The 26,853-nt window shown below is 48.5% G+C and overlaps 4 protein-coding genes and 2 long non-coding RNA genes across 10 annotated transcripts; 2 read left to right on the top strand and 4 right to left on the bottom strand.

The window, feature by feature from the left end:
* The first annotated feature begins 494 nt into the window (after nucleotides 1-494).
* On the top strand, nucleotides 495-1,667 carry LOC120684329 (steroid 5-alpha-reductase DET2-like). Its single transcript, XM_039966200.1, has one exon. The coding sequence runs from the start codon at nucleotides 546-548 to the stop codon at nucleotides 1,356-1,358; it is 813 nt and encodes a 270-aa protein (XP_039822134.1). The 5' UTR covers nucleotides 495-545; the 3' UTR covers nucleotides 1,359-1,667.
* A 126-nt stretch (nucleotides 1,668-1,793) lies between these two features.
* Nucleotides 1,794-2,844, bottom strand: LOC120684330. The gene is made up of 2 exons (XR_005679243.1): nucleotides 2,188-2,844; nucleotides 1,794-2,101 (listed from the first exon to the last, which is right to left on the bottom strand). It is a non-coding gene; the product is annotated as an uncharacterized LOC120684330 (long non-coding RNA).
* Nucleotides 2,845-4,809: 1,965 nt separating this feature from the next.
* LOC120686289 (disease resistance protein Pik-2-like) lies at nucleotides 4,810-13,916 on the bottom strand. Its single transcript, XM_039968489.1, has 3 exons — nucleotides 13,312-13,916; nucleotides 11,923-12,372; nucleotides 4,810-7,288 (listed from the first exon to the last, which is right to left on the bottom strand). The coding sequence occupies exons 1-3, from the start codon at nucleotides 13,722-13,724 to the stop codon at nucleotides 7,261-7,263; spliced, it is 891 nt and encodes a 296-aa protein (XP_039824423.1). The 5' UTR covers nucleotides 13,725-13,916; the 3' UTR covers nucleotides 4,810-7,260.
* Nucleotides 5,056-6,642, bottom strand: LOC120685106 (disease resistance protein Pik-2-like). The gene has a single exon (XM_039966944.1). The coding sequence runs from the start codon at nucleotides 6,640-6,642 to the stop codon at nucleotides 5,056-5,058; it is 1,587 nt and encodes a 528-aa protein (XP_039822878.1).
* A 2,162-nt stretch (nucleotides 13,917-16,078) lies between the features above and the next one.
* On the top strand, nucleotides 16,079-19,431 carry LOC120685962 (disease resistance protein PIK5-NP-like). Its single transcript, XM_039968111.1, has 3 exons — nucleotides 16,079-16,304; nucleotides 16,480-18,944; nucleotides 19,026-19,431. Exon 2 carries the CDS (start codon nucleotides 16,503-16,505, stop codon nucleotides 18,912-18,914), a length of 2,412 nt encoding a protein of 803 aa, XP_039824045.1. The 5' UTR covers nucleotides 16,079-16,304; nucleotides 16,480-16,502; the 3' UTR covers nucleotides 18,915-18,944; nucleotides 19,026-19,431.
* A 293-nt stretch (nucleotides 19,432-19,724) lies between these two features.
* Nucleotides 19,725-25,739, bottom strand: LOC120685963. Of its 5 annotated transcripts, none has more exons than XR_005679905.1 (6): nucleotides 25,285-25,739; nucleotides 25,043-25,171; nucleotides 24,906-24,949; nucleotides 24,168-24,252; nucleotides 20,663-24,036; nucleotides 19,725-19,916 (listed from the first exon to the last, which is right to left on the bottom strand). It is a non-coding gene; the product is annotated as an uncharacterized LOC120685963 (long non-coding RNA). The 5 variants fall into 5 exon arrangements; XR_005679904.1 differs by having other exon boundaries at nucleotides 24,906-25,171; nucleotides 25,285-25,374; nucleotides 25,474-25,739; XR_005679903.1 differs by having other exon boundaries at nucleotides 24,906-25,171.
* Between the last annotated feature and the right edge of the window lie 1,114 nt (nucleotides 25,740-26,853).

The raw sequence follows: 26,853 nt of genomic DNA, 5'->3' as shown, positions 1-26,853 counted from the left end.
AATTTCACTGGCTTGGTGGCAGCACCATCAATGCACAAGCTCACGCCTCTTTCAAAGTTTGGAGGAAGGACGACATCAACTTGCAGACCAGCTTGACCTCGTAAAGGTAACCCTGCTGCCTAACAACCAGGCACGCCTCAGCCGTTGATGCGATACTCGACGGCGAGCCGATCCGCTCCACCACCACCACCACGGCGTAGCAACACATATTCGGACAGGACGCCGGCCGCCGCCCGCCGGCCGCCGCCCACCGCCCGTCCCGCCCCGCCCGGCTGGGGGTGCTGTCGCACCCCCTCGCCCACCGGCGCCGCCGAGCCGCCGCTGCCGCCGAATCCTCTAACACCGGTGGACGTCGGCACCACGGAAACCCGAATCCCTAAGGTCCGCCGCCGCCCACCACCACCCCGGCCGCCGGCGACCGCCCCCACCCACCAACCACCCCGGACGGCGCCGGGTGGGTATGTACCCCTATCCTGACGAGAACATTTGCGCGTCCCCACCCAAACCCCGCCGCAGTGCCAAGAAAAACCTCCGCCGAAACAAGGATGGCCATGGCCGGCGAGGCGGCGGCGGCGGGCGACGCGGTGTTCGCGCTGTGCCTGCTGACGCTCTACCTCATCAGCCCGCTCACCGTGCTGGGGCTCCGCTTCGCCTCCGCGCCGTACGGCAAGCTGTCGCGCCCCGGCGGTGGCGGCGCCGCGCTGCCGGCCCCGCTGGCGTGGTTCCTCATGGAGAGCCCCACCCTGTGGCTCCCGCCCCTCGTCCTCCCCCGCCCGCCGCTGCTCGCCGCCGCCCCGCTCGCGGCGCTCCCCGCCGCGCTCTACGCGCTCCACTACGCCAACCGCACGCTGCTCCACCCGCTCCGCCTCGCCCGCCTGCGCCGCCGCGCCCCGGCGGCCCCCGTGCCCGTCCCCGTCGCCGCCTGCGCCCTCGCCTTCAACCTCCTCAACGCCTACGTGCAGGCCCGCTCCGTCGCGCTCCACCTCCACGCGGCGGGCCGCCCGGCCTCCGCCGCCGCCCTGGCGCGCTGCGCCGCCGGGCTGGCGCTCTTCGCGTGGGGGATGCGGACCAACGTCGCCGCCGACAAGGAGCTGCTGCGGCTCAAGGAGGCGGGCGGCGGGTACAAGATCCCCCGGGGCGGGTGGTTCGACCTGGTCGCCTGCCCCAACTACCTCGGCGAGGCCGTCGAGTGGCTCGGCTTCGCCGTGGTGGCGTGGACGCCCGCGGCGTGGGGCTTCTTCCTCTACACCTGCTCCAACCTCGTGCCCAGGGCCAGGGACCAGCGCCGCTGGTACCTGCACAAGTTCGGCGCCGAGTACCCGTCGTCGCGGAAGGCCTTCGTCCCCTACATCTACTAGCTGCAGTGCAGTACTCGGAGCTTCTGTAAAATCTGAGGTGGGAAAAAAATGGTGTCTTCACCCATCCAAGCCTTTTGCATTGTGTCTCTATTTTTGAGATTTCGTTTCCTGTCTCAATTTATACATGTATTCTGATTCATGCTGGATTTTAAGCTTCAAACGGGAATTTTGCTTGGAAGGGAACCTGGACTGCTCCCAGCGCTGTAGGCTGTAGCACAAAAACTCATGTTCATCCGGGCATCTACACTTTGCAGCCACAAAATGCTACGAACATTGTGATCGGTTAATTCTCTATTTTCGGCGTCTGAACTTTTTTCTCCCACTCTTCGCACTTCCATTTCACACACTATGCACACGCCAATGGAATGGCACAAGGAGTAGTGGCGATGGCGAGGGAAGTGAAGCACAGCAGCGTTGCGGTAATACTCCATTGTCGATCCTGCAATTTGTTCAGTATTTATGTTCAATTTTGCGAGACACATTTAGACAGTATAGGAGTATCTTCCTTCATCATTGCTGACGATTGAGAGGAATGATTAGAGGGGATTGGAGTATACATTGATCTACCAATGACTTGACTACTAATACACAAGCTCACAAGATCTGGTAAATGGTGCAGTACATCTGTTACAGGTGGAGTATTAGTTTGTCCATTGACTTAATAGGAAACCATGATGGTACTGCTCATTCGTTATTGATTCAGTTTCATAGTAACAGCTGCCACCTGAATTGCATTGACCCCGCTGCATAAGAGAAATGAACAATAAATATTAGCTACTAGTATCAAGCTGAGCTTACAAAGGTTCACAAATAGTGTGGCTCTGCATACCTGGATTGATGCTGAGTAGCCTCTGAAAAACACAGTGTCAGCTTCTCAAATTCTCTAATCAAATTCCAACGAGTAACATGCCAAGATTCATTGCTATCACAAGAGAGGAGAGGAGGTCCCTTTGTCACAAACACAACTAGTTCTAGCTGCTGAGTTTAGAGGGATAGATTTTTGCACTTGGGTTTTACTGGCACTGCTTTTCTCTGCAGTCTTTTAACAGCTATTAGAAGAAGAGCAAAATAAAGTGGAATGCTGAGTACAACAATATAGAAATAATAACAAATCACTACACTGTTGCACCAAAAGAGGTGAAAGCTAATAATAAAATTCAATTCAAATACTTCAACCTTTGCAGCCCCAGAAAATAGTACCTCAGATTACTTTGTGATGTTCTTTATCTAAAACTTGATATTGAAGTAGTCCAGATCTAAATGGTGAGACCTTACGTATCCATCTTAACCACTACTCAAAAAAATGCTAACAATAAAGAAACAACAGTGAAAGATTTAGCTTTTAGGAATGACCGGCAAAAGTGAGAACAGAAGCAAGCTGAAAATCTTGTTTCTCAAGAAAATGAAAAAGTGACTTTCTTTTTTTGAAAAAAAAGTGACTTTCAAACAAAAGGAAAAGAAATGTCTGCAATGGATGTCAATAGGTTTCAAGGTTGCTCGTGTAAATAATATATTTGAGCAGTTGCAACAAGAATAGCTTATATAACCAGACTTGCAGACATTCCATATCAGGGAAATGCTTAAAAACGGTATAGGATACTAACATACTTAAGATAGTCAGTTAGACAAATTATCACCTTAGCAGATTTATTCAACATTCCTGTAATGAAAGACCGGTCTGCTGATTTTGACAGTGATGTAACCGCCTTCTCATGTCCAGATTCCTTATCCAACTCTTTCATAAGTTTTCCTGTCTATGTATCAATCAAATACCATCCTGTCATTACCAATATGAAAATTTAAATAAATTAATTAATATGGAACAAAAATCTGAAATTGCAGTGACTAGCAGGGAAATATGGCGTAGCTGGTCTGGAACTTTCATTCTGAAGGAGCTAATTCTTTCATAATTGCAGTACAAAATGCAGATATAACCAAATTATAGTGGCCTCATTGGATAGGACCACTATAAGCAAGGATGTGTTCAATTGATGCAGATGCCATACTAGTTGGTCGTCATATTAATCCACTGAGCTAATCTCAATCAGAGCTGAGATTTCGGAATTCATGGTTCTAACCATTGTTCCCAGCACCTACCATCTCATGTTATGCATTAACCATTTGACAACTCTTAGTCAATCTTGAACTTATCCGCGCAACAAGCAATTGGTGACTTCCTAGCACTAGATGTTGGATTTGATCTCCAGGCCCGATCCAAAGATCGAGCCAGATCCCTTTGATCGCGCCCTGATCGGGGGCGTCCAGCTCATATGGCTAGTGGGCCTCCGTCGCCCGCACTATAAAGAATAGGAGAGGGGCCGGGGCACGGACACCCAAGTTGACCGCCGCCACTACCCTCTCTCACAACCCTACCGATCAAGGGAAGCGCGAGGCCAACGGGAAGTCCGCCACCACGTCGATCCCCTTCGCCACCCCCGCCACTGGTCAGTGCCAGTGGAGGCCCGAGGGTCGCCGGCATCCACATCATCCATCCCCGAGTTCCTATGTGCCATTAGAGCAATGGCGCACCAGAGCTCCTCTTATCACCTTAGCAGATTTATTCAACATTCCTGTAGTGAAAGACCAGTCTGATGATTTTGAGAGTGATGTAACCGCCTTCTCATGTCAAGATTCCTTATCCATTTCCTGTCTATGTACAAATCAAGTACCATCCTGTCATTACCAATATCAAAATTTTAATCAATTAATTAATCTGGAACAAAAATCTAAAATTGCAGTGACTAGCAGGGAAATATGGCGTAGCTGGTCTGGTACTTTCATTATGAAGGAGCTAATTCTTTCATAATTGCAATACAAAATGCAGATATAACCAAATTATAGTGGCCTCATTGGATAATGGATAGTTGGTCGTCATATTAATCACTGAGCTGATCCCAATCAGAACTGAGATTTCGGAATTCATGGTTCTAACGATTGTTCCCAGCACCTGACCATCTCATGTTGTACATTAATCATTTGACAACTCTTCGTCAATTGTGAAGTTGTCCGTGCAACAAGCAACTGGCGACTTCCTAGCACTAGTCAGTCTCTGCAGGCATCAACAAATCACATACCACAGAATCCACCGAGCATCCAGGAAAAAATCGCCTCGTCGGGATCGCCCGCATTGCGCTTGACCTGGATGGTGGGCGTGAGGTCCATGAGGTTATCCGTGGCCAGCTGCCGGCGCATCGAGGAGGAAGCGGGAGAGGCAGGCGCCGGATCCGCGCCTCCCGAGGCTCGGAAGGGTCCGGTCGGCAGACCGACCCCACGATGAGGCGCGCCGAGTCGCGGGGGCATACGACGCTGCAGTGTCGGCGGCACGTCCCGACGCGGTCGCCGTCGCGGGTTGATGCGCAGGAACGCTAGCGGCGGCGGCGCGCCGGAGATGGGGAGGGCAACTGGGCAAGGGTGGTGGTCTGAAAGTGTGCGCCAGAGTAATTTCACTACAGACTAAACATATTTTTCATGAGCATGCAACATACATATTTTATTGGGATAAGTAAACTTGATACAGCAATTTCACAGCCACACACGCTAGGGAATGATAAAGAGTGAACAGGTTACAATGAACACACTTGATATTGCATCAAACAAACAACTTATGGAAGGGGAGATATCTATTGGGGCAGATGCACTGAAGTGGACTATGCAGCTATGAGGTGCTCACATCCCTTCGAAAATGTGTATGTTTCTCTTATAAGTCATTGTACTCGTCGACGGTCACGAAGGGTTGCTTCGGATTCATGCTTGCTAATGCCTTGATCTGAGATACCTTCGCCTTTGCAACTTCAGGCGCTTGACTGCTGACTGTCAGGAGCACCTGTTGGAGACTTGCTAGGTTTTCCAGGCCGTAGATGCCCTCCGCCATTATGAACTTCAGCTCAAGACTCTCAACCTTTGGCATTGCACCTTCCAGAAAGCTCAAAGGTGGCAGCACCGGTGTCACAAATCGTAGTAGTTTGAGCCTCTCAAATCCTCCAGGTTTTACAAAGATCATTCCTTCGGACTCCGCATTCTTACTCAAAATCTTCATAACACTTGGATACTTCTTTGCAGAATTATCCAAAATGAAAATGAGAGAGAATAGCTCAGGCAGGCCCCCAAGGTCTGACAAGGTACTTTCTGTGAGTGAGGTTAAGGACAGAGTTAGCTTCTCAAGGTTGTGGAGATGGCTGATCCAGTTGGGCACTTGGGACAACATGCCGGAGAGCCCGAGGGTGTTCAAGTGCTCCGGTGGCGCGTGTGAAGTACTGAGCTTGCTGTCAAGAAATCCGGTGAAATCATCATCGATAGCAAGAAACTTGAGGGAGCAGCTGCTCAGGTGCTCAATGGCAGACAATAGCAGACTGTTATCCTCACCAGTAAAGGCTCGAAGTCTGTAAACAGTGAGCTTCTTCAGGTTCGTGAGGTTCTCCAAGGCACGCAGTCCCTTAGCCAAGCCCAAGCCTGTACTAGCCGCCTTCCATCGGGGATATTTCTTAGCTTCTTTATTAGTGGATCCATCCCTGTCTGCATTACGAGAGCTTCCACGGATCTCAACCCCAGATAGTGTTTGTAGAGCCATCATCTTTGTGATCCCTTCAGTTAATATCAACCCCATCCTCTTGCTCTTGCTGCCAGCAAGTAGATGCGCCATTTTTTGTAGCTTCTCGACTGATGGAGGCAGCTGCAAGATGTTTGTATCCCTTATGTCAAGTACTTGAAGGTATTCTAGCCTACCTATCTCCTTTGGGACTCTCTTAATGTCTGTCTTTCGCAGGCTTAGGTACTTCAGCTGATGCATATCACATATTTCCTCGAGCTGATTCATCATTGATAAATCCTTGCAACTTTCAAGATCCAGTACCTGCAGTATCTGAAACTTGGACAGAGTAGAATGAAGAGCTTTGAAACTCCCTAATGCTGTCAGTGACCGGACATGTGACAGCTTCATCCTCTCCACTGTTTCCTTCTCTTGCCGGTCACTCCTTTGGACAGATAGTCGACGCACCTTGTAGGATGGAAATGGTGTATGCCAGTGGCCACCAACCACTGTGATGAAATTCTCATCGCTTGACTTGACAACAATGTACTCGAGGACCATGTCGTGTACCTGGCAGCTCTTCACCTTGCCGTTGCTACTACTTTTGACCGCCCGGATTAGGTTCCTGCTGATGAGTTCATTGAAGCAGTCTTCAGCAACCTCCTCGACTGTCTTCCCATGCTTTTCATCAATGAAGCCTTCAGCAATCCATCTTCTGATCAAACACTTCCTGCTGATCAAACAACCCTTGGGAAACATGCTCAGATACAACAGGCAGGTCTTAAGGTCAGCAGGCAATTGGGAATAGCAATGGTTCACTATGTGTGCGACTCCTTCCGTTGAGAGATTTTTCTCCAACTCTTCACTTAAATCCTTGCCCACTTGGGTCAAGAATTTCTCCAAGTTTTTACTGATATCATTGCCCGATTTGGGCTTATTCTTTGCCAACTCTTCAAATACTGCATCCTTGTCCAACCCCTCACTGATATCATTGCCTGCTTGATCCTTATTCTTCTTCAACTCACCACTTACATCCTCCTCTTGAACCGAATGGTGATCTCCTCCACGGGTACTGATTGACTCTGATCTCAGTTTACTAGCCACAAGCCCAGCTACTAAAATTATGGCCAAAGGCAAACCTCCACATTTCTTCAAAAGTGCTCTTGCACCATTACTGGGAATATTAGGTTCATTTGAGATGATTTGGCAGAACAGCTTGTAGGAGTCATCATCGTTGAGAGGTTTGAGCGGAAAGACGTAGCCTTGTTGACGGCGGCAGGCTTCAGCTACTGATTTGAACCTAGTAGTCACCACTATGCTACTACCCTTCTTGCCTGTTGGAAAAGAATCCCTAATGTTTTCCCATGCTGATACAGTCTATATATCATCTATTAATATGTGATACCTGTCACAAGCATTATGCAAAACTGAGTCAGCATTCTAAGGGGTTAATATACGACAAATATACATTACAAAAGGTATTTATTCAGAACAAAATGTTAGAGTGTATAGAGGATCCGTTTGTTATGTTATGACAGTATGAGTTTCAATTTCTATATCTATAATTGATTAAATCCAAGCCACAAATACAATATATAAACAGCCCACGAAGAGATACAGATAGTCAACTTTATGCAATATATTCATCATCTCACATAGTGTAGAGTCAGCGTCGCTCCTGATCCGTCATCTCTATGACTCTATGCTTCCGCATCGCACTGTCCCCGGGAGGTATTGCCCACTCGTAAATTAGTATTGTATAACCAATCCACGGCCACAAAAAGTCTTTTTCCTGTCACCACAGATTAGTTTTCTTTTTCTATTTTCCGATCATAGATCAGTTTGCATTGCCTTGCTAGCTCGTCGACGGCTCCACGGCTATTGATGATGACAAGACCAACTCCACTTCTACCTCTCTAGCACCTCTTCCCCTGATGACAATGTGGCATGATCCTCATCAACACGACTACATCCTCTACCCCATTTAACAGGGTTAATTACTATGGTGTATTATGTGATTCAAACGGAAGAGTTACACCCGCTTCCCCGCGATGCTCCCGCGTGGGCAACACGGGCGGACGCAGCCCCCGCCGACGCCGCCCCCTTCCTCCACCTCCCTTCCGTCGCGCAGCCGCTTGAGCCAGCCGCCGGAAGTCCGCGCGGCTTGTGTGGACAGCGGCGGCGGGGCATCTTCATCTCCTCCTCATCCCTTGGTGGGCGCGGCCGCCATGGCTGCTAGAGTGAGCCGTAGGGAGGCGGCACGGGGCGAGGCCGGATTGGGGGCCTCCATGGCTGGATCCGGTGCCCTCGGCGATGGATCCGCCATCCGGTGCCATGGCGGTGGCCTCTCCCCACGAGATCCAGCGCCCCCGGCATGGCAAGAGCCGCCGCTAGGGTGGAGCTCGCAAGATGGCACCGTGGTGCCCATGCGGGTGGTTCCTGACAGCGGTGGAGGGGCGCCCGGCTCGACGAGTCGTCGGTGTGATGGCCAGCGTGTGGGCCCGACGGCGCGATGCGCAGATAGTGCGATGCTCGGCAGTGGCGGCTGCGGCACGTCGTCCCGGATGGCACGTCCTTGTGCTAGGGCCTAGTGGCATGGTGGACGGCGCGATGACCCGGCAGTATGGTGTGGTGATCGGTGCGTTGCCCTAGCGGTGCTGTGTTTGGGCGTCGTGCGGCCTGCTAGGGCTGCGGCTGGGAGTGCCTGCCTTGGCTGCGGTAGGTGTGGGCCGCATGGGCCGCGTCGGGCGCTGCTAGCGGCCTACTCGGCGGCCTGTTGTGAGTACGGCCCCAATGACGAGATGGGTGGCTCGAGAGGCAACGACGGCAGCGCTGCTGGGATGGCTACGCGCGTACAACAGCTAGATGGCTTCGTCCCGGCGTGGCGAGATGGGGTGGCACAGCGGCGGCGGCGCCCTCAGTGGTCCACCATGGCTGGGTTTCCCGGTGCGTTCTGGGTTGGGCGTGTGCAGTGGCATGGGTTGGGATGCTCTGGATGAAAGTCCTTGTCACCGGTCTTGCTGACGGCGATGACGGCAGCGCCTTCGGGCGTCGTTCTCCCTGTTGGGGGTGTCATCTTCGAGCTCCACCACCACTGTATGGTGTACTCTGGGCAAAAGCCCTGTCCAGTTCCTGGACGAGCGACGGCAGTGCCACTGTCGTCGTGACCTCCTTGGAGGCGTCGCTCCTAGAGACCCAACTTAGCTTGGGAAGTCGGCGGCCAAGGGTGGTGACGGCTAGTGCAGGAGGATGAGCTTCAAGGGGGTTGACAAGCTCATGCGGTGGCGTCTCACAGTTGTGGTGATGACCAGGGGTTGCAGCATGTGTGTTGGATTGGCTGCATGCAGTGGACCGCGGCGGCTGGCGCTGCTTAGCTGCTGTCAGTACGGCGTGGCATAGTGTCTAAGGGCGGCGCTTGCGGCAACGACAACGTAGGACAACTAGGTTTGCAGCTGATTGCGGTGGATGGCTCAGCTATGCTGAAGTTACTCCGGCATGGGATCATCGAAATATGGTGCAAGCGACAACTCTGGTTTGTTGTCATGGCAGCGGAATCTATGTGTGTGTAGTGCAATGAGTTGCTGTCGACCGACGAACGCGGTTCGGCTATTTGATGGAGATCTTGGAAACATGACAACACTGTTCATCATCATGACGGCAATACAATATACGGATCCGTGACATGGAGTCGAGGCGGACATGGTGATGCCCCCACGTACGGTGTCTTCAGCGTGGTGACGAGAGTGAGGTGGAGTCCGACGGCGGGTGAGGTGTGGCCCCGGCATGATGTGTTTTCGTGGTGGCGACTGCGAGGTAGCCAACGAGAGGTCCGAATTCAGTGGTTCCACTCTGATAGATGGTGGGTACTGTTACAACAACACTACGGCGTCGGGTCCTGCATGGCGGTGGCCTGCTCAGTGTAGGGCTGTCTGTTTCTCTTGTTTTCCCTATTGGCGTTGGTTTGTGCCTTGGCGGCGACTTCACATGCAGGAGAAGGTAGTTTGCCGCACCGGGTTGGCTTTATTCAGCCGGTGTTGCCTAGCGGAGTGGTCTCAACGGTGCTGATGCCCCAATCCAACCGGTCAGGGCCTCTCGAGGTTTCGAGTTCTCCCCGTATTGATGTCCCAATCCAACTGGGCGAGTTGAATTGTAGAGTTCCCCGTGTTAACGTCCCAATCCAACCGGACGAGTCCTAATTTTTTATTAGTTTTTTTTGTTTTCTTAACTATAGCCTCCCAGGGCGTAGTCTTATAATTTTTTCTGTTATATCAATGAAACTCGCACTATCTTGTGTGGTTCGTTCAAAAAAAAAGGCCCTTAAGGACCTAAGAAAGAATCAGCCGGCCACTGTCAGGCAGACCGGCCTGCAGGGATAGGGGTGCGGCCAGCGCCGGCCCACCAGTGGGAAAAATGGCTCGAAGGCCGAACAGGGAAACCAGCACATGTGGCGCCTTCCCGACCCACAATGAGCTGCGCGGGGTCGGGGAGCCCGCGCCGACCCGGGGCTAAGTCCAATCCCGAGATCCCTCGGGTAAGGCGCGAGGAAGCATTAACTGCGCTGGCTCGACAAGATGTGCATGCATGCCCCTCGCCTGACAAGCGGGGTAGGGGCACCGCCTACGGATCAGAGGACAGCGGGAGCTCCCCCGGCCAGCCGCCGTCAGGTTTAGGGCGAGGCGGGCGCACCGAGCTAGCGGGTTCCACCTCATGCTGACGAGACCAGCAACGGGGAGCCCGGCCTCCCGACCTCCGTGAGGGAGGCTAGACCTGCTAACCAGACAAGAGGCCCACCCCCGGTGGATCGGGACAGGCATGCCGCAAGTACGACGGCGCCATGCCCTGCTACAGGGGCGACAGACGAGACCGACGCCACAGCAGGCGGCGCCGCGGATCAGGCAGACATGACCTAACTTCAGGATACAATGGAGTGCAACCGACCGAGGGCCCGGGCCTGGACACGTGTAGTGCTTCCGACCTCCTCACCAGGATGTCAACCCCAGGGCTTAGGTACCCCTTTTCTCGCATTGTAGCCCAGCTCACCAGATTATATAAGGCGGAGCTGGGCCTTCTTTCTCTCTCTAAACACTTTATGATACACACACCTTCACCACTTGCAAGCGCCCTGTTGTAAGCACCAGCACTCGAACTCAAGGAACATGAAGCACACCACCATACTAGATGTAGGGCAATCACCTGAACCAGTCTAAACTCTTGTCTTTGAGTGTTAGCCATCGAGCTATGGAGAAACGTAGTGCAAATTACTAGCCGGTGTACGAAACACCGACACCATTCATAATAGTCCCCATCAACCCAGTCATCGTCATGATGGATCATTGTTGCCAGGCTCTCGCTGTTGGGCCCTAATTTTGAGAGTCCAAGTGCTTATTGTATCTGTCCTGTCGGATCAATAATGTAGATACGCACCACACTGAATGATATAAAAACTATGCATCTTATTCTGAATTTTACACATGTAGGGTCTTATATATTTCACTTGCATGTTACATTATTATTAGAGTCCTATCACTAGTATACAGAGCACCCCATCACCGCCGGATCAAAAACAACATCACTACCGGTTCCGAGATCCATTGGATCAGGGTTGGCGGTGATGGGTTGGGCCATCACCACCGGTCTACCTTTTCGCAAAAAAAAAAGACGTCACCTGCCCCGCTCGTGTCGCCCTGTCCTGATCATGTCGCGGCTCCGCCTCGATGCTACCCGTCCCCATCCCTGGCTGCGGCCGCCTCGGCACCGCGCAGGCCTAGGTGTTGCGGGGGTGGGGGGAGGGGAGGGGAGGGGTGGCGGGGGAGGGGAGGGGGGTGGAGAGATAGTCTAGAGGATCCGGTTGATATTGTTAGATAGGATTAGTTTAGTAATATGTACTCCGATAGATGACATGCTTGCTGTTGTTAGTTGGAAGCATCTTTATTATCATGAATAGCAAAAACTACAATAAATCCAGAAATATAGAATTGTGTTTTTGTTAATAAGGTGAAATAAGACATGGAATATATAGGTCGTGATCCTTTACATTACCTCTTCTCTTTAAGCTGATCGGCTAGCTGTTTTTTGAGGTGTTCTAGGTCCCATCCCTCAATTCCTTCGATGTCATTCTTGGGAGCACTAGCCTGCTGGTCGTGAAACTGCTTGACAAGGTTTCTCAGAACCGCCAGGAGATGGAACTTTTGCGATGCCAGAACGGAGGCCCTGCAATCAAACTCGTCTCCAAATGTGCGGTACAAGGCCATGGCCAGAGTGGTCTTGCCAATGCCACCAAAACCAACAATGGCAAGGAACCTTAGCTGATCGTTGATGCTCTGTTGTTTCGCCTCCATGAACCATGGCTCGAGCTCCTTCTTGGGACCCTCGATGCCAACAGGCACCACGGTGCCGATGAGCTGAGGAGGAGGCGCTGCGTAGTCAATGGGGCTGTTTGCTGCCTCAGTTGTACTGCCATGACTTGCCAGCAGGTTCTCCACCCCGTACCTGGCAGGGAAATAAAACTATCAGGCACTACCGATAAATAAATTTTGAAAATATCACCTGAATTTTGGCAGTATTTTCTTCATAAAAGTTTATGTGGCATGATTTTGCTTGAAACTGCCTCTGGTCCATCGCACATCATAATTATGCAGGCTTTACTTTGAAGTGATTATGAACCGTCCTTTTAGGTAGATCTGGATATCTATTTAAGCATATTATCTCCTAGGAAGTTATAGGATAAATAAATATTTATATAGTATTTTGTTTTGAAAAAATAAAATTAGGTAATTTATTAGGCATAATATCTTGCAATTAGATCTAATATGCATGCATATGTTAGCATGCATATATACATATGATGGATATATAATGTGAGTTTAATGTTTTGTTGGAAGTGCATATATTTGATACGTCACATACATGATGCATGGATCCCAACGTGAGTTAATGGCTTTTCTGGAACATGTATGCGACTGATTTCAACATGACACCAACAATTTATCTTTTCACCAGAAATTTTGTTTGGTCTAACAATATCACCAACAGGTGGACCCAAATCATATATATAATGAGAATTGAACAACAGTACTATATTGTAATCTAAACGGACTAATATAATGAGAACGTGAGAAAACACAACAAAAATTCGTGTCGATAGAAAAAAAAAATCAGTCCCAACCCGTATGGGTTTTTTTGACTGTGGCAACGCATGAGCATATATATTTACTAGTATATATAGTACGTTAACATAGCGAGGCCATCCCATCATACGGAACCTGCCCCCTTCAGACGCAAGCATGCATATAATAACAAAGAAATAATGCAATACTATCACAAGTTTAGCACATTCGATAGATTAATTACATGAAATTTCGGTAGAATTTGTTGGACCCTATCGACAAACACGCAATTTTGGAAATGTCATAGAAAAGTCCCTGATACCTGGTGCGCCGCTCGCTGACGTGCTGTGCCCGGGCCTTGAGGTTGCCGATCTCAGTGGCGATGCAGTGGCGAGCGTACAGCGTGGTGAGGAGATACCAGGCCCGCCTGAGGGAGGCCAGTTTTCCGCTCCCACGGGGCTCGCGGCTGAGGCGGTGGCCGGCTTTGTCGACGCAGTCCTCGATGTCGTAGGCGACCTCCCGCACCTGCTTCATCCACCCCTGCCGCTGCTCGTTGTGCTTGGCCTCCTGCTTGAGCCTGTTGAGGAAGGCCTGCATGCTGGCCAGCTCGTCGTTGATGTACTGGATGTCGTCGCTGACGCCTCCGATCAGGATGTACTCCTGAGCCAGGAGGCTCCCGAGCTTGCTCACCAGCGATTTCACGGCATCGTTGGAGGCGCCGACGACGAGGTCCATCGTCGTGATGCCCTAGTGCCGTCGGCCGTCGAGATGAGATGAGATGCAAGATTTTAGTTGCTACATGCATGGAGCCATGGAGGCTAAACTAATGCGGTTGTGGTGGTCTTTTTACACCTTGTCGTAGAAGTTCATCGTTTCAACAGGTAGTAGTGACCTGTCTGATGATCCTTTGCAGACACCGATGCATCTTAACATGGCGTGGCTTTGTGGCAAAGAAAGAATCCCTAGGAACGCAAGCAAGCAGATGCAGGAATGGAATTTGATCGTGATAGCGTGTGCATGTGGGTTTCAGTAACGAATCAAACGGAGCATGCTCCACACGAAACTGACTTAAGAAATGAATAATACACATAGCTAGCTAAGGTTCATGTGGTGTCCGTCGGTCTAGAAAAAAGATACTTCTTTTTCTTGAGATTATACTTGTATTTTCTATTAGTATATTTGAGCTAATACTATATATACATGTATTTTCTATTAGAATACACTACTACAAAAACGATTTATAATAAGAGCGCCCTTTTTTTTCTAGGGGCAGCTCAAAAAGTAACCCGCTCCTACAAAAGGAGCGGGGTTACTGTACCTTTTGACCCGTCCCTAGAAATATATTTTTAGAGGTGGGTGACGGCATCACCTGCCCTAAAAATGGCATTTCTATGGGCAGGTGATGCATGACCCACCTTTAGAAATGGTGGCCAATTCTAGGGGCGGGTCATGCCATCACCCGCCCCTAAAAATCATTTTAGGGGCGGATGATGGCATGACCCGCCTTTACAAATGGTCCCACACAAATAAATTTATAATTTTTTATATAATTTCGGATGAAGTCAAACTTTATATTAAAATTTTAGAGGTTAATGAGACCTAAAATTTTGTAGTAGATAACTTTTTCATTAAGGTTATTTAATAATAGAAAATATTATTATAAGTTCTCTAATTTTAAAATGTTGAAGTTTTATTTTTTTCAAACAATATAGGATGTAGAGTAGCTCCATATTAAAGCTGTAGTGGTAAGATCTAAAATTTTATAATTTTTTTGATGGAAACAATTTTGTACTTTATAGGCATAGTTGTACGTGTGTTGTACTATAAGTATGAATGTAGTATATGTGAATGTGAAAGCAATTTGAACATATGTATTGGGATTGTGATATTTTGACCATTTGAAAAAAAAAACACTTGAGATATGCGAAATATATCTTTTGTAAATATATGCAGATATATGTTTATATTTTTAAAGAAAAGAATAAAAATAAAAAATAATTGCAGGTACGGGTGATGGCGTGACTCGCTCCTAAAAAATATTTAAGGGGCTAGTGATGGCATTACCCGCTCCTATAAATTTCAGAGTTAGCACAAAAGAATAACATACCCTATAGAGTCACAAGTGATTGTGTAGTCTGGTGGAGAAGAGGGTACGCGCGAGGCTTGAGGTAAACGGTTCGAACCCAGTTAATGTAAGTGTATATATTTTGTGATATTTTTTATTTTTTGTTTTACTATTTTCAATTTTTCCTGATTTTTTTTATTTTCTAGAAATTGAATTTTAGGGGCGGGCATGCCATTAATCCGCCCCATCACCCGCCTCTAAAAATACATTTCTAGGGGCGGGCATGTTACCCGCTCCTACAAATAGCAATTTGTATCTACAAAAAGCAGAAGCAGGTACCACACCCACCCTTAAAAATACGGTTTCACCCGCCCCTACAAGTCATTTTAGTAGTAGTGATATTTTCTAGCTAACAGAATACATGTATTTTCTATTAGAATATTTTTATAAATTTAATAAATTATGAGATTATAAAAGGACTTTCTAAATAAAACAAAGCCACACATATGATTTTACATTTATGAAACAAATATATTTAAAAAGTTACTCAAAGTCAGAGTTTGAAAGTCTGGTAATTCTTGACAAATGTTCCAAGTATCCATGACCAAAGGATACACTACGACCTCGCTCTGTCCTAAAATATAAAGGATTAATTAATTCTTGACAGAGGAAGTAATATACTACGTACTTTATCTTTCAGCTCCTGATAACTACATCGATCGTGCGGTGGAATTCCCTACAAATTGATCAAGCTGTAGTGATTTTCACTAGTGCAAGGAAAGGATGGTATGGCTTTATGGCAAAGAAAAAGAAGTGATGCGTGGCATGGGGCAAAAGTTCATAGAGGATGGAATTTGATGAGCGCTTGGTGGCGTGCGCGTGAGTATTGGTATCGAATCAATGGAGCACCTTCCTCAAGTAGTGAAAGGAGGATGGCGTGGCTTGGGGGCAAAGAAAAAGGAGGAGTTCATCAGCTGGCAGCAGGGGAATAAAGTAGTAGTACCTCAGCTTACGGATGCATGCATGCATGCATGGAATTGGATCCGGGCCTGCCTGGTGGCGTGCGTGCAGGGTCGTTCCGATCCTAACGGACTTTGCTTGTCGTTTTGGGCTAGTTCTGCAAGCTAAGGTACCATAGAGATGAGGGTTCATGAGTCCCAAAAAGATTGATGAACCCCATTAGCACACGAAACAATACTCATCCGGCCGGCCGGCGACACCAAACAACAGTCGATCGTCAGCACGGACAAGTAAGTCAGCTTCACATCACGACCACTGCTCTGCTCCATGCATGCATGCATGCATATACATGCTCTGCGTTCTGGATCGGAGGCATTAATCCATTCTCTAATAAATGCAGCAGATTAATATATTAGTTATCCCGTTTGATCGTTCTTTATTTGATTCTATATATATTCCGTTCAGGAAGGGGGGCCGGGTATGCATGCATGGCTTCCGAGGAGCAGGCGGGAATGAGGGAGGTAGTAGGGACGACGACCGTGCCTGCAGCTCCCGAGCGGCAGGAGGAGGATGTCGATTCCACTGTGGAAGAGACGAAGGAGAAGCTGATCGAGGAAGCATTAAGTTCCCTGGGGTCCTGCCGCGCGAGGTGCTCTGAGATACTGGAAGGTGCTCGTCGGGGCCGCGTCACGGGCGACTTTGAGCTGCGCTTCTTGGACTTCCTGGAGAAGGAGCTCAGCATCATCGTCGCGGGTTTGACGGCACTGGGCCCGCAGCATGTCGACGAGGATATGATGGGATTGCTGAAACAATTGACTTACAGGGCGTCGGATACTCTCCGCCCCGCCCTCGACGAAGCTGATCCCCAACGTCACAACACCCTGCTGCGAAGAGCTGCGCGGTGCATCCACCGAAGGCATCGTCCCCGGTGGCGGTTACTCTCCCCAGCCCAAATATGTTATGACATGGCTGAATATCGTTTCTTGAGGTATAGGTATCTTCTTCCAGCTACCTCCCGCCATGGGCTGCCACCGGAAGCGGCGGCCGAGGAGGGAGATGGAATGGACTGGTTCGGACGATCACCAGGCCCATTTGATGACTCTCCTTATGGCAACGACCCACTATTAATGTTGTGCATCAGCATATTTCCTTACGGGTACAAGTTTAACAAGGATCAACTTGTCATGAGATGGTTGTTTGAAGGCCTCTTCAGTTTCCGGGTCATCAATGAAGCAGAAGCAAACGACTACTTTTCCTGTCTAGTCGATCGGAATGTCATCACCCATGCAGCACCAGATTCCAGACGACGCACTAATCTGCCGGATGAAGCCGAGGCCTGGCAGTGGAATGTCGATCAGAATCAGCACCAGCTCCTTGCCACCAAATCAGCAGAGATTGGTTTTGCATTCACCAGCGCCACGCTCAACTTATTAGCGGAAGCATCAGCAACTGGCCATGTCAACGAAGCTAGTCGGATTCCACGGAGACTTGCTCTCCACGATGATGTCCCAAACATCCCATCTCTGCTTCAAAAAATTGATCTGTCCCAGACTCGTTCGCTAGCAGTGTCCGGTGCAGTCAGCATTGGAGTCCCCTTGGACAAGTTTGCCAATCTGGTGGTGCTGGATGTCGAAGGCTGGGAGAATTTTGGGGATGAGGACCTACTGCAGATATGCAGAAGCAAAATGTTCTTTCTGTTGTATCTGAGCGTTAGGGGCACTCGAGTCAGCAAGCTCCCACCGGAGATCAAGGAACTGCTTAGTCTGCAGGTATTGGATGCAAGTTACACACAGGTAACTGAGATTCCATTGGGGGTGTTCGTGGGAACAAGATTGCATAGACTGGACCTAAGAGGCACAGCGATAAGGCAGGTGATAGTGCCAGAGCAACATCTAGGGATGCTGGCGTCCAGTTTAAGTGCTCTTCTCCTTGGTGATGAAGGAATGATTAATTCCGCTGAAATAGCAACAAGACTACCACATGACATATGGCGTTTCTCTGAGCTAAACACACTAGCCACTATTGATTTGAGCGAACAGCCTGCTAGCTTCATCAAGGCTCTCGGGGATCTACAGGACCTAAGGGTGCTTGCAATAACATGGTACTTTCACCAGTCCTCCGATACAGACTACTGTGACGCGTTACTATCATCCATCGGAAGGTGGCGCTGGCTGGAGTCTCTGACCATTCACTGTGGACTCGGCTGCTCCATGGAGTTCCTGGGCTCCCTTTCTCGTCCGCCTAGGGGGCTTGAGAAATTCAAGGTGACACTGGGAAGATTCGCAGGTCTTCCCCAATGGTTCCATGGGCTCGAGTATTTATCTTTCGTTCAAATCACAGTCTGCAAACTAGGGACTCCTGATCTGGAGATACTCAGAGGCTTACCTAATCTGAAGTGCCTAGTGCTAGGCTTGGACTTCATTCCCAGAGAAGCTATAGTGATTGGAAATGAAGGGTTCCATGAGCTCCAGAAGTTGTCCATCGACTGCCCAGTGCCATGGCTCACTTTTGAATCAGAAGCAATGTCGAAGCTCACATATCTTCAACTAGAGTTCCGTGCTTGCCCAATGGACCCAATTAGTGTTCCTTCAGGTATCGGCAACTTAATTAGCCTTAAAGAGGTTGCCCTGTACTACAATGTGAGGTATGCCAACAGCTCCAGTGTCAAGATGACCGTGGAGGCAGTCACAAAAGAAGTTGCTAAGCGCCGCAACAGGACCCAGATGATCAGCTTTTTCATCAATGACACTAAACAAGATGGTGTTCAAGCAATTGATGAGGAGAGAAAGAATACAACCGGACCTCCAAGTGGACCCGGTGCTGGAGCCGAAGAAGATGAAGCAGTTGATGAGAAGACTACAGCAGTGGTTGATATTGAAATTACTGAAGCAGAAAGTTGAGCCAAATCGACGCCTAGTTCATAAGACAAGGTAATCACTACTGACTTGCTTGAAACTCGCTTGTAGTTAACAGCATTTCTTGATAGTTTTCATATATTCTTATTACACCAGGAATGATCTTCCTCTCTCGGGACCGTCCTCAATTGCCTAAGGACAAGAAGAAGAATCGCAGCCTGCCAATCCATATAGATGGTATATCGCTCCTCCTATGCATTGCAGTTGATTGCTGTATTACAAGTTTACAACTCCATTCTTCTAAGACTGACACGTAGTTGCATTTTAGTTCCTCCGTGTGCTGTGGCATTTGCATTGTTGTTTGCAGTTTCATTTACATTGGTGTTTGTTGAAGGTTCCTGTGTGGAAATCAGGAATTCTTCCAATTCCTACGGAAGTCATACTGTTCCACACAGGATAGGCTCAAATGGAGTGATGTGTGTTTGTGTGTTCTTTCACTGTATCTTGTGGATTTGAATGTAAGACTTCATCATGATGTAATAATGCAAGAATTTGAGTTGTTTTGTGCCTCTGGAGTACCTACAATATCTATGCATTTAGGCTTCTCATGCCAAATCAGTTGTTATTATTAGACACAATGGCACAATTTATTATGTGATTCTTGTATGTTCAAATAAACAAAAAAAGCACAGGTTTTTATGATCATTTTATACATTAAACCACAAACAGAAAACAAATTTTATTGTGCTGAGTGTATAAAATTACCTAGCATTCGACATATTATAACATAACTGGGATAAGAACTAGAGGATATAGATCACCAAACTGGAGAGGAATACAACACGGAGCAGGAAATATAACAAAATGAATTTATGATTGCAATCTAAGGATATTTCCATTGCCATGGGTACAAAGTTCTTAAGCACAACTGAAATATCTAACAGTAAATACATTACCAATACATAAATTTGTGATCAAACTCTCCAAGCAATCAAGCATCAAGACTAACCAGCACCTCTTGTGTCTATTGGTTTCCTCATACACTGCCTGGAAACAAGTAGCGAGATGAAGATTAAAATAATGTAACTTGAAAAGTAGGTAAATAGCAGTTGCAGGATTTGAAGCATAATCCACATACAGCCTACGTTTAAATGCAGGCAAGTGTTCTAGACATGTTATCCTCATTTGTCAACAGCATGTTTTCAAAACAGACAACAATGCTGCTGGTAACTGGTATTTACACATGATGAGCAAGCACTTCAATTAAAAGATTCAAACACGTGCCAACCCATTATTATAAAAAGAACATAACTGGTGTGTAAGCAACAACAGATACCAAAAAAAGGTAAGCAAATAATATCAGCAATATTCGCAGAGAAATAAGGGTACTGAGCATGATAGACTGTCGATCTGTCCTCTTAACAATAACATAGAAATTATAGCAAATCACTACACTGTTCCACCGAAAGAGGTGAAAGCTAATAATAAAATTCAACTCAAATATCCTCATCTTTTGAAGGCTTGCAGCCTGAGAAAATAGTACCTCAGATTACTTTGTGATGTTCTTTATCTGACACTCCAGATTACATTGTGATGTTCTTTATCTAAAACTTGCTATTTGATGGGTAATTAGCCTTGCTCCTGCTCAATCACGACTTGGAGCAGTCATGGACTGCTCAGCCCTTGTAAATCTTGCTGATTAGCTGCAGTGTCTACTTATGGCTATAGTTCTAGCAACAAGTTGTAGTATGGCAACAGTAGAGGGTAATGGTAGTAGTAGCAGCTGACCATACCTTGTAAATGCTCATCCTTGACTGAATTGTGAATATAAGGGAGAGCAGCTGCAGCTCAGTGTTTAAGCAGCACCACTCCTCGTGTGTTCTTCCTGCTTCTCTTCCTCTCCTTCATCTTCAACCTGCAGCCACAAAGGGGTGTGTGTGTGTGTGTGATCGATGTGAGGTAGAGCCCTATTGAAGTAGTCCAAATCTAAATGGTGCAACATTACACATCCATCTTCACCACCACCCAAAAAGCTGCTAAAAATAAAGAACATCAGTAAAAGATTTAGCTTTCAGGAATGACCGGCAAAAGTGAGAATAGAAGTACAAGATGGAAATCCTGTTTCTCAAAAAAAAAAAAAAGCCCGCATATAATTGTAAGTTCACCAAAAAGAAAATCTTCAACATTATAAAATGCAGAGATAAGCTTCAGCACTAAGGTCAAGATTGCAAATGCTTACATTGCCTGACAAGTAACCTGCAAGTAATTACTGAATTCCAACAAACAACTATTCAAATATCAGTATTAGAGTATATTTGGTAGTTGTAGATATACGTATCGTAGACTGCCATATGTATCCCGGGGGATGTCTTACCCCCCAAGTCATGTACTCTCATATATACCGGCCGAGTCCTCAATGCAATACATCCATCAATTACACCAATCATATTATTCTACATAGTATCACTGAGATTAGGGTTTGGGATCCTAGGCTAAACCTTCCGCTGCCGCCACCATCGCCTCTGTTCTTCACACGCCGCCGGTCGTCCCCCCACGGTGCGCCGCCAGCGCACCCCCGCGACGGCCTCCTAGCGCGCCCCCGGGGAGGTCGCCCATGATCTCCGCCGGGGGCTGCGTCCTCCGAAGTCCGACGGCAGATCAATTTGATCCGCCGTTGTAGCATGTCATCCAGCAACAACAGATTGTGAAGGACTCACCCGGGCGCCATCGTCTGTGGGCTGGCCTTGGCCTCCCTCCTCTGCTTCTTTCCTAGCAGAATCCATCAGCCACGGGCCGGCTCCGTCGCTTTCGCCTCCTCCGGTGGATCCGCGCCGGTTCCTTCCAACGCTGGCGGATCCACTCCACCCCGGTCTCCTATCCCGTCACTCCTCGCCGTGCGCCGGGCTGCCATCGCTCCGCCTCGCTAGGCCTTCACCTACCGGTGGTCGTGGCGTCGCTGGCCGCGCCGGACTTCTACCACAACGCAGCGCCGAGCTGCATCCGCGGCTGGCTGCTCCGACCCCCCTCCGCGCGGCTCCTCCCTCGCGGGGATCCACCGCCAGCAGGCCAACTCCTCCCTAGTGGGGCCCCTCCGTTGGCGTCGACTTCTATCGCCCCTCTGATATCTTTCTCCCACGCACAGGCGTCTCTGCTTCTGCTGGCGTGATGTGCCGAGGGGAGAGAAAGATGGGTGAAGTACTCAGCGCACCCGGAGGTTCTACACAAGAAGTAGTTGCTGGTTTATTTTTGGTTAGTTTCTCTGATTTTTTACTCGATCACTGATCGAGATTGAGTCGCCCACCGCCAGTCGACCTCGCGCCTCTACTTCGACGTCGGCGTCGACTTCACCGGCTTCTTCCTCGACCATGACTGTGCGGCATGGAAACATGGACGGTGACCTAGGGGACGCCCACCTCGCCGTTTTGTCCTCGCGTTGTCCTTCGCTGGCTCGTCGTCGCCTCCACCGATCGGGACGCCTCCGCCAGCTTTGCCCATCATCTTCTCGCCTCGCGAATACTCGGCCTGATCAACCGACATGCGTGATCCACCGGCTCCCGTGACGTCCGTCCTCGTCGAGCGCGCCCTTCACCGAGCACGGAGGCTGTCGCTGCGTCGCCTCATCGGGCAGCAGTGGCGTCACCCCGCGGTCTTCTCTGTCGTTGCTTCCTCACCGCCGCCGACCCCGTCCCCGACCTCATCGTCGACTCGTCGCTGCGCGCCCCGCGCATGGTCTTCGTCAAGCTGTACGATTTCTTTGCCGCCTCTTTCGAGCGCCGCTGCCGCATCATCTGGATCATTCGGCCTTGTGCTGGAAAATCTGGGTTCCCCTCCTCGCTTCTACTAGCACAACCACGTCGACAGCGTCGCCATCTCGTCCCTGACTACTTCGTCTACTCCAGCAACAGCAGGCGTTGGCATCTTCTACCTCGCCTTCTTCTCCGCCTGCGACCGCTATGGAGGCCTTCTCTACTGGCCCCCCGGCGACGGCATCTGGTTGTGCTTCCTCCCTTGCACGTCCGGTATTGGCAACACCGGTGCGTGCCCATCGTCCCCGATGCGTTCCCATCGTCCCCGATGCGTTCCCGAGCCTGGCAAACTCGGACATGTGTCGCCCGATGGCCTGACTGCATCGACTTTGGCATCGCTCCCTCTACAACTGCCTCGACGCGTCACCATCTTCGTCTCCGGCATCTTCTCCATTACGCCACCACCACGGCGCCTCCTCGTGCGCCCGCGGCTTCATGTGTGGCTACCTCGCCTTCGGCAACCTCGACAGCTCTACTTCGACCACGGCTATCCTATGCACGGCATCTTCGACCATGGCTCCTCGCCCTCCAGCTCGGCTACCTCGACATCGGCACAAAGGGCTACCATCCGCATGAGTTACTCGCTGGTTTCTCTCCAGTCGCAACATCCGCACCACACCGACATTATGACTGCGGGGGGATGTTAGTCTGTTGGCTCCTGCTTTCGGCTTCTTCTTCAGTCTCACCGTCTGCGGTGCTCCCGCTGTGACTGCGGGGGAGTATTAGAGTATATTTGATAGTTGTAGATATACGTATCGACGTATCGTAGACTGCCATATGTATCCCGGGGGATGTCTTACCCCCCAAGTCATGTACTCTCATATATACCGGCCGAGTCCTCAATGCAATACATCCATCAATTACACCAATCCTATTATTCTACAATCAAAAAAAAATAATGCTGGAAATATATAAATCAATACAAAAAGCTAATGAAAAGTATACAAATTGACATAAAATCTGCTCACGTAAAGCTCATGGAATCCGAATTGTGATTAACCGTATTGTATTAACAAGGTTTAATCAGTGCCAGAGCCAGGTCTCAGGGGTTTCCTAGGCCCAAATCTCAGTGCCCAGCTACTAGAAATGTAGAAGAAAATGATATTATTAAATGATTAGGACTGTCGTAACTTGGTCAGCCCAGGTCCTAGACATTCTCTGGCTCCAACCCTGGGCTTAATAATTGAGCATGTGGGGATACAATCACAAAGAAACATGAAACATGAGCATAAAATTTTTATATTTCAAATGGACAGCAGCCAAATGTATACATAAAAAAACAACTATAGTGACAGACACTGTTGGATCAAAAATATTACCTCCATAGATTAAATGACAACACATTATTGGTGTAAAATGCCCTTTAGCACCGGGACACCGCCAATTTGTTGCAAAATATAAAGAGTTAAGTCATTTTCAGAACAGCTCAGATATGCAAAGCATACACGAATGGGAGTAACATCTCAAAATTTCGACAAGAAAAGAACTCAACTAGTGGTAGAATTTAGCCTCAAATTGGCCAGCATGGTGGTCTTCATAGTCACACTCATTTCATCCTGACCACCTCCTACGACAACCTACAAACAGAAACAGGAAACTTTATGAGTAAAAATGGCATACATGCATAACCTGTGTGGGGAAAAATCCAACATGACAAACGGTTTTATCCTACTGTAAATACCAAAAAATCCTTCCAACAACTGATTACACAAAGCTGTATACACATCAGCCTTCCTATATGAAACCCATGTATAAAATGTATTTAGATTCGCAGCGTAATATGACAGGAACCAGAGCATATATACAGTTACACAAAGATCCCAAGCAACTTCAAGAATTGTAGATTCAAAAGTAAGTTCGTCACAAAGTACACCGCCATGATAGGGAGCCATATATAGGTAATTCCATCTCAATCATTACACACACAGTTTTCTAGAGAAATACATGTAGACATTTTTTGGGGGAATACACATAGGCATTTTGTACATTTAGCAGGAACATGAGCAGGTAATCTAAAACATACACATGTTGAGAAAAATTGTGTACAAATAAGAATGCCTGTGAAGTCATAGAAAAATGCACCAAGACATGAGGCCAAGTTAATTCTAGCTCAATGCATAGGATCTTTTTTATAGCATTCAACATAAGAAAGTAATTTACGATAACCCATGTTGAAGAGAAAGAAAATGTGTATAAATAAGAAAATGTATGACTAGGAGTACGAACATACGGTGCCATGAGCAGGAGAGATGTCAATGGCATTAACTTGTCACTCTGTAACATAGTCTTGATTAGTGTTAGCTTCTTTGTATGCCGTAGCTAGGCATGTGACATTGAATATCAGGCTTGTTTGGATGAAGGCCTCACCCAGGCAGCTGCTGCCAGGCAGCCATCGTGGCCCCAGGTGCACGAAATCGATGGCCTGGATGAGCTGCCTGGCTCAGCCAACTTTGCCAAGGTGTCATCCAAATAAGTTGTTTTTTTTAGCGACCGTGCCTGAGCATGTTTTTCATTAAGAAGAGAATCATCCAAATAAGTCCTTAAACACTAACATATTTATAATGTTACAGAAAGCTTCCAAAAAAAATGTTACAGCAAGCTAAGCCAACCTCCGAGTGTCAGATGCCAATGGTGGCGTCCTCGCCGGCGGTGATGACTATCCTGTCCAGCAGCCCCCACACTTACCAGCGCGAACTCCCCTATCTCGGCAGACACCAGTAAATCACACATGCCACAAAATCCATCATGCATCTAGGAAAAATTGCATAAGCAATCGAGAGGGAGAACGCATGACTCACGGTAGTCGCATTGTCAGGGTCCTCGGCGTACCAGACGGAGAAGGTGGGGGCGTGCTCCTTCGCGCAGGAGAAGAGCAGGTCGCTGTCCCGGGTTGTTGCGTAGGAACGCTAGCCGGCGTTCGTGGCCCTTCATCAGGACGCGCCTCATGTCGGCGGCCAGCGGCGGACCGTGCGCAGTGGTGGCGGCGGCGGTGCCGGAGGTTGGGAAGGATCTGAAGGTTTGTAGGCCCAGGATGGATGCGTTGGAAGCGAGATCGTTGGACCTGGCTCCCTGCTATTCGTCTTGCTTTAAGATTTCGTAGCCCGTTAGTAGCCAGTTTTTTTTTTTTCCAAGTTGGGCCTCGCCCAACAGGTAGGAGCCTGGTGATGGCAGATAATAGCAAGCCAGTTGGCCCTCAAGGGCCGAAATGAGCCGAAAGGGCCCATTTATATAATTTACTTTGCTGTTTATTTTTATAAATATTTTAAATATCATATTAATATGAAAAGATATAGTCAAGCATATGGTCATTCTACTGACGAAGTTAGGATTACTTCATGGTTGGTAATAACGCCGATATTTAGGAAGTGTTGGGACATAAGCCAAAGCTTGTGACCAATTAAGCTTTTGCTACCAGCCTGCAAATTTATTTAGAACTTTCTTATAAAAAAAGAAAATAGATTTAAGTCACCAAAAAGAAATCGTACATAACTGCTCAAATTGTTCACATTTCGATTAGGCTTCGTACATGGTATCCCGTATCCTGTTAGCAAAAATGAAACTCCAGAAAGTATTTTTTTCGCGACCGTGTCTGAGCACGTTTTTCATTAAGAAGAAAGCAGTTACAGACACAACCTTGTTGCGGCCAAATAGGACTTGGGGCACACATGAACACAAAAGGCTAACAAAAAAGAAACACTGAAGAAAAAATACAGACAAACTCACAAACGGCCACAGACAACAGAAGAAACACGGAGGGGGAGGACACTCCAAACAAGCCACCCAAACAAAAGGCCACCCGAAGAGCTGGACCTGCACAAAAAACTGTCGCCAACACGAAGCAGGAGATGGTGGCGAAGCATCCACCGAAAAGCACGACCATAGCGGCAAAGCCTAGAGGAATGGCGGCAAAGCATCCGCCAAGCTCGAAAAAACCATAGGTGGCAAAGCATCCACTAAGCAACACGATCACGGTAGCAAAAAGCATCCACCAAAGTACGGAGGCAATGCATCCGCCAACGATCCACCATCTGCAAGCAAAAGCAGACATCGCAACAGGGTGGGAAAGCATCCGCCACGACCTAGGCTTTCCAAGACGACAGTGCATAAATTGGAGCAAGGCATGTACAAAGGAAGGCGACCCGCCATGGTGGGCACGGTAGGGGAAAGAGCAAATGAAT

This window comes from Panicum virgatum, chromosome 8N, assembly GCF_016808335.1.
Source record: "Panicum virgatum strain AP13 chromosome 8N, P.virgatum_v5, whole genome shotgun sequence".
Classification (NCBI taxonomy): domain Eukaryota; kingdom Viridiplantae; phylum Streptophyta; class Magnoliopsida; order Poales; family Poaceae; genus Panicum; species Panicum virgatum.
This window is presented reverse-complemented; position numbering and strand designations above follow the sequence as displayed.